Here is a 6,613-nt window from a genome sequence, read left to right as displayed (position 1 = left end):
AGTGTTGGCATGGTGCTTGGAAAAATAGCAGAGCCATTTCAGGTGAACCCGCTCACATCTTTGTGAAGACCAAATATTCTGTGTCAACGACATGAAAGCTTATTCACACGGATGTGTACATTTATTTCTGCTGCTCTTCACACAGACTGTGACAAAGACACTGTGGAAGGTTGACAACAATCTTTTGTTGGATAGGTGAAAAGACTTCATGAGTCTATTTGCATAGTCGTTTAATGAGCAAAATGGACACCTTGTTGTTCTTGCATGAGGTATGAGGAATGCCTCGAAGCATGACTGGAGGTTATGGTGCTTTCTCTCAACTCTCTACATATGGAAAGGCACATAGACCCATCATTGACCCATGGACCCCGTTTGTCCGCTACAATAGCGACCCCAATGCATTCCATTTAAAGTGAATTTAATTCAGGATAAAATGTACCTACAGTACTTTACCATTTTTAGACACACCTTTTATTTGTCATTTTGCTCCATTTCTCATCCAGGCAACTGTCTGAGCACACGGTTGTTATACAGCCGACAGTATGCTATTCTCTCAATGATAACCACAAACAACTCTGAAGAGCTAATTACCAACAGCAGTACATTACAGTGTTCTTGTGGACTTTTACTTTGATTCCAAAAAGTAAACTATTATAGTAACATGTTGTTACCAATTAACTGTAAGTCATTCTAACCCAAGCCATGAGTAAAAGTGACATGTAGCAACACTGTAGTTCTATTCTATTACTAGCTCTTCTAAAATACAACAACGTGAACGACATAAAGAAAACATGTCAAATACCCCGGAAGTGTAAAACTCAAATCAATTTGAAAAGAATACCATCATATCTTAGTATCGGAATCAGAAACGCAGGTTTTACAAAATATTTACATCTCAAACAAAGAGCAACCTGATTCCTTGTGTTTTTTCTTTCTTGCCCTGTTATTTAATTAGTGTGATGACATTTTACTTTTTAATAAATACAATGACAGTTTTACAAGTAGGACGCAGCAGTCCTTTCATAAATACAAGGTATACAATGTACCAGATGGTACCCTGCAGGCAGGGCAAAGAAGTCTTCCAAAACATCAAAAAGGCACTTTTGAAATCGAGTAAAAAATAATGTCTAATAAATTATTTCTTATCATTAAATTTGAGGAAACAATATAAAAGGAAAAAAATAGTTGTACTTAGTATTCCCTTTGTACATTCCAGCAAGGAGTCTTGAGCTTGTCTTTCACCAAGTAGCATAATGTAGATATCATACACACAGTAGCAGAATTGGCTTGTGAAATCATAGAATTGTCTAGTGCCTACTGTGCTGTGCTGCACATAGCTTTGTGCTCTCTCTTAAAGATGGCACAGCCCAATATTTTTTTTAAAGTTTGTTGGGTTAAATGGAAAAAATATATTAAAAAACTTCAGTTCAAAAAGTAAACATTGAACCTTTTTACAATAATATCGGTAGCAATAATAATAATAGCAATATTCCTTGTGTGGGCCAGCACTATAACTAACATAAAAATATATTTCCACTAGGGACAAGTGGTCTAACCCTAGGAATATGGTCAGTCAAATAATTTTAACATTCAGTAACGTGGCTGTTTTTCTGAGCGCCACATACGTATCATTGTCTCAATGAGATGACAGATTAAGTGAAATTCCAATCTGAGAACGCGCGCGTTAGCAGGGCTGCCCTTTAGCTCTGGTGTCTTTTCATGTGAAGGGCCAGGTGGTCGGATCGGGAAAAACAGCGGCTACACACAGCGCACTGAAACGGCTTGGCCCCAGTGTGCTTCCTGAAGTGGCGAGTCAGCTCGTCGGAGCGGGCGAAACGCCACTCACACCCCTCCCAGGAGCAGTGGTACGGCTTCTCTCCTGTAAGGCAGCACACAGAGGAGGGTGAGCTATCGGCAGGCACCACTGTAGTACGTCACCACTGCACACGGTCCTTCACAAACACAGGTATCCTCTACCAGAACACTATTCTACCTTGGCACTTTTAGCAAAGATTTCATGCTGACACATTCTTTCATGTCATTCTACTCAATTTGATGTGATTTCTTATGAAGTCTAGTTGAATCATGTTCATGTCCAGAACAACAATGTTAAGATTCACACACTCTGTTTATTTTAAAAACAGCCAAGGGGCTTGACAGAAGTAGCATGTGGGCCAGGTTTCTGTCAGCTAGCGGAGCGCATCAGCATGCCAGGAACATTCTTCTGCCCAGCAACATTACATACTTGCATCCAAAATAAGGCTGGCCATAAGCGAACTTTTCATTATGTTATAAAAGGCAAACACTCACCTGTGTGAGTACGCAAATGGGCTTTTAGATGGGAGGACTTGGTGTAGACCTTTTTACATCCTGTCAAAAAGGGAAAATCAAATATTTTAGTTGTCATTATAGCAAGGGGATTCCCCATGAGCAAAGGAACCTAAGCCAAAGGTGAGGGGTGTTCTAATATTGGTGATCAGAAAGAACATTTAAGTTTGGGAAAGAGGGACCTTCTATGGTTATATTTGTTTGATCATTACGTTACTCATGTCAGTTTTTTTCTTCACTGTTTTAGGGCAGCTTGAACTGTGGACTTTTCCTTTGAATGACCGTGCATTGATTTTTTATGTGATTTGTGTAGCAATTGTGACTGTGTCTGAGAATGTACACAAGGCCACTATCAAGCAGGATTATAGTTCAGTACAATACAATAATTTTCTTTGTAAGAAAAGGTGAGACTGAGATTCTCTAACCTGGGACATTGCAGTGGTGAATCCTTCTTCTCTCTAGATCTGGGTTGTTCCGGCGGTTAAACATGATTGGAGAAGACTGGATAGGTCCTGGGGACACAGGGCTCACACCAGCAGCCTGGACCTGACCTGAGGCCTGGACTGGTCCAACACTGGGGCCCTGGCCTAGTTCCTGGGTGGATGGGGTCTGGACTGGGACGATGGCATTGTTGGGGACTGTCAATTTAGAAGCTATGCTGGCTGCATAGGAGGGGGGTGGGGAGATGTTCTGAACCAGTTCTTTTGCCCTGTCTGGACTCCCCGGCTCTGAGCTGGGTGGGGATGGGGGTAGGTAGGCTGGTCTCTGCTGGTGGTTGAACTGGGGGATGAGAGAGTAGCTGCCACCACCAATGTGGGGGCCGCTCATGGGGCATAGGGCAGTCTGAGCTGGGGTTAGCTGGGCGTTGGAGAAGGGGAGGCTGGAGGGGGTCATGGAGACCCCAGAGTGGAGCTCAGGGTTCCCCAGCGGCCCAGGGATCAGATGCTCCAGCTCAGAGTTCAACAGCTGGAACAACGGGACGTCCTGGAAGTCCAGTGAGGGAATTTCCTGTTTTATGAACAAACCTCCTCCACCTGTGTCTGTAGAGGTGGCGTAGTGGCCCTGGAACTCGGGTATGGCGGATGGCGTTCCATTGCCATGGCAATTGGGGGGGATCAGAGAGTGGGAGAGGGGCTCTGTCTTGATGGATCTCAGAGGCCTGCAGAAGCCAGGGTGGAGGTAGCTGACCTCAGGAAGGAGTAGGCTCATGTTGATGCTATATGGAGAACCCAGGTCCTCAGTGAAGGAAGGCTCCAGGATTGAAGCACTGTCCCTACACAGTCTCTTGTGGTCAGCTACCCTCTGGGTGTGGTTGGAAAGGTACTTATCCATTTCGGATCTTCCCTGGAAAATATGGAAAAAGGGCAGTCAGAATTGTGACATTTTGAATGTCAACCAAATCCTTAGAGAGCTCCAGAACAAGGACTTTATACAGACCAAAGTGTTCTGGTTATCTGGTCACAGTATAGACTTGATACACTTTATATCACTTCACTGACAAGAGATGGAAGTTTGTTAATCACACGTTTAATATTAACTGGTCACTCAGTTCACAGCGTGAACTCGAGCTCTAGGTGCCTGTATTCATAAGCTACAGTCAGCAGAGAAACATTTATCATGTACACTGCACTCCCCGATGGCCTATCGCGACATTCCCTCCTCTCCCGTAAAAACCGTTCATTCCAGCTCCCAAAAAAGACAACGCTGACCGATGCAAAACCGCAAGTCGCTCGAATTGCGCTATAGCATTTCGTTTATTACTGTTTCAAACCAAATAGAACCATTATTAAGTGCAGTTAAATTAGGATGATCAAAACAAACTAAACCGGAGAACATCACTTCACGGAGTAGCAGGAACCGAGGAAGGCTACTGTTTTGGGTTGCCACATAAAAGACCCATAGTCCCCCTCCCTACCCCAGCAGTCGCGCGTCTGAAGAGCTCCCGTCTAAGCTAGGGGAATCTAGGGCTGAAATTAGAACATCCAGCTGCTCTGAGGCGCTATGCATCCAAGTTTGAGACAGCGTGCAACGTTGCATCTCAGTGCACTGTCTGGGCATACATTTTGTTTGGGCAGTGAATGGCTTAGGCTAATGGTGATCTGTAATGCAACAGAGACAGAAACCATCTCTTTGCCTGTCCATTCATCGCAAAACCCCCTGAGCGTTGTCAAGCAATCATAAACTAGGCTACCTGCAACATGGGATAATTGAATGTCGCCTAAAATGTCGATTAACCAACTATGTTAGGTTATTAGCCTATATTTAGAATCCATCTATAGACAAAACGCATATTTCATAAAATATATATATTTTCAATACGCCCCATTTCAAAACTGGGTGTGTATTGGCTGCGATCGAGTGATGCCATATCAACGGTATGTAGTACATTGTCTATCTGTAACATAAATGTAACCTACCAGATTGTAGTCTTGAAAAGATGAAGAACTTCCAGTGATCGCATCCCTCGTGTTGTAAAACACTTGTCCATGATCTTCACCTTTCAGACCGTCAGCTAGCGGTGGGAGTTTAAGATGAGACGGCGCGTCCTGCCCTGGAGCAAGCCAAACATTCTTCGTCAACAAGTCAGTGGCCATAAACGCTGATGTTTGTGTCCAATTAACCAAGATCTTTCGGAAAAAAAATCAGCATATGTGCTTTCTCATTACATCAAATTGCGAAAGCCAGGCAGCTGTCAAGCGGCATTCCCTCTGTTTTACGCTTGGGCTTGTCAAATTACGCAACTGCGTGATATCAGTGCGTCTAAACAGTGTCCAGGGCGGGGCTGAACGTGTAGAAAAATACACACGCCACGGTCTTTATAATAGAAATAGCTGTTACACGGGGCTAATGAGTACCTTCCTCAAGCGTAAACATTGAATCTGAGGATGGAAGGAGCAGACAAAAAAACTCTGATTATGTCAGATTAAGTTGTCAAGTGAAGGAGCCCATTAATTCACGCAGTTATTCACGAGCTCTTAAAATAACATGTTGACTCAAGCTGTCTCAGCTATGGTGCTTTAATATCAATGGATGTTCGATTAAACATTGGTCTTAGTCATACCAGTGTTAAGAAGGCCGGACGACCCCTTGTATAGAACGCCATTGATACAGTCAATAATAGGTTACATGAATAGAGTGTGTAACCTTTTTCAGATTTACTTTTCATGTGTTTCATTCATACTTAAGTTTCATAGGATTTATTTATTATTTTATATTAACTGACCTTGTCTTTGTACTGACACGTGATTAGGGACATCTCACAAGATCTTAATTTGCTTGGTAAAATAAACACATGTATGTATATTAGTAGTAGACCACAAACCATCATTTTTCAGTCATCACCGACCCTCAGTGTGTGTGTGTGCTGGTGCAGTGGGGTCCCACTCTGGCATGTTAAAAACGCCACTGCAGTGCAGCTGTCTGTCAGAGCTGCATACTTTCTGCCAACATTCCAGGGGCAGCAGTTGAAGTCTGCTAAGATGCTGGCAGGGGGAGACATTGAGGGGATGTTTAGATCAAAATAGCTCAGGATTTTATTCAAAAAGAGTTTGTGGCAAATGTTTCTAATGGTACAGTCATGTGCTGTATTTCAACATACTGAGGTCCACGAACTACATTTAATTCAGATGAAATTCACTACTCCCATGAAACTATTTAGAAACATTGCTCTTTGTCTTGTTCTTATTGCTGAATTGTAACTTCCACGAAAGGCTCCATGAAAAACCTTCACTGTTGAAAAGAGTGAGTAATCCAGCCTTTAAGACTGTGTGAGCCTAGTGGTGGCAGGAGCTTTGTGGATCATCTGTGATTAAAACAACATCGTTGACATGTCAGGTTATTTTCCCACACTGGCTCATTGGTAGAGTTAATGTAATGTGTTCAAGCAGGAAATACGGGTATGCCTGTGTTTTGGCACCCAGATGAAAACGTGACACAAAGATAGTTACAGCAAAACATCACCATTCAATCTTACATGACAGCCTGCAAACATGAGCGTACACAACACACACACTCTTTCTCCCACACACACAAACACATGTCTCTACACAGCAACAACAACAAAAACACACTCAACAAACAAGAAAACATGCAAACAAAACTGACACACAAAGCACACACAACAAAAGAAACTTACTTTGGTGAGTATTAAAACTAGACCTTGAACGATACTTTTCTTGAGGCCATGTTTTTGTTTCCAGTGGGGCTGTGCCCATTTTGAAGCATTACCTGCAAGCTACTGGACAGTATGCTAATAATGCCACATTATAGTTTGAGAAGACCCCAT

At 42.9% G+C, this 6,613-nt stretch overlaps 1 protein-coding gene across 1 annotated transcript; it reads right to left on the bottom strand.

Moving 5' to 3' along the window:
* Nucleotides 1-960: 960 nt before the first annotated feature.
* On the bottom strand, nucleotides 961-5,078 carry LOC134017688 (Krueppel-like factor 5). The gene is made up of 4 exons (XM_062457633.1): nucleotides 4,746-5,078; nucleotides 2,754-3,672; nucleotides 2,311-2,370; nucleotides 961-1,879 (listed from the first exon to the last, which is right to left on the bottom strand). Exons 1-4 carry the CDS (start codon nucleotides 4,920-4,922, stop codon nucleotides 1,701-1,703), a joined length of 1,335 nt encoding a protein of 444 aa, XP_062313617.1. The 5' UTR covers nucleotides 4,923-5,078; the 3' UTR covers nucleotides 961-1,700.
* Between the last annotated feature and the right edge of the window lie 1,535 nt (nucleotides 5,079-6,613).

The sequence above is a fragment of the Osmerus eperlanus genome, chromosome 3 (genome assembly GCF_963692335.1).
Source record: "Osmerus eperlanus chromosome 3, fOsmEpe2.1, whole genome shotgun sequence".
Lineage (NCBI taxonomy): Eukaryota > Metazoa > Chordata > Actinopteri > Osmeriformes > Osmeridae > Osmerus > Osmerus eperlanus.
The sequence above is the reverse complement of the archived record's forward strand: the minus strand, read 5'-3'. Positions and strand labels throughout refer to the sequence as shown.

Bases quoted from the DNA above. Each gene is read 5' to 3' on its own strand.
- LOC134017688 (XM_062457633.1), bottom strand. From the start codon at position 4,922: ATGGCCACTGACTTGTTGACGAAGAATGTTTGGCTTGCTCCAGGGCAG. The intron at 2,371-2,753 runs GTTAGAGAATCT...CCTTTTTGACAG, and splicing joins TCACCACTGCAATGTCCCAG to GATGTAAAAAGGTCTACACC. The intron at 1,880-2,310 runs GTGAGTGTTTGC...GCTGCCTTACAG, and splicing joins CCATTTGCGTACTCACACAG to GAGAGAAGCCGTACCACTGC.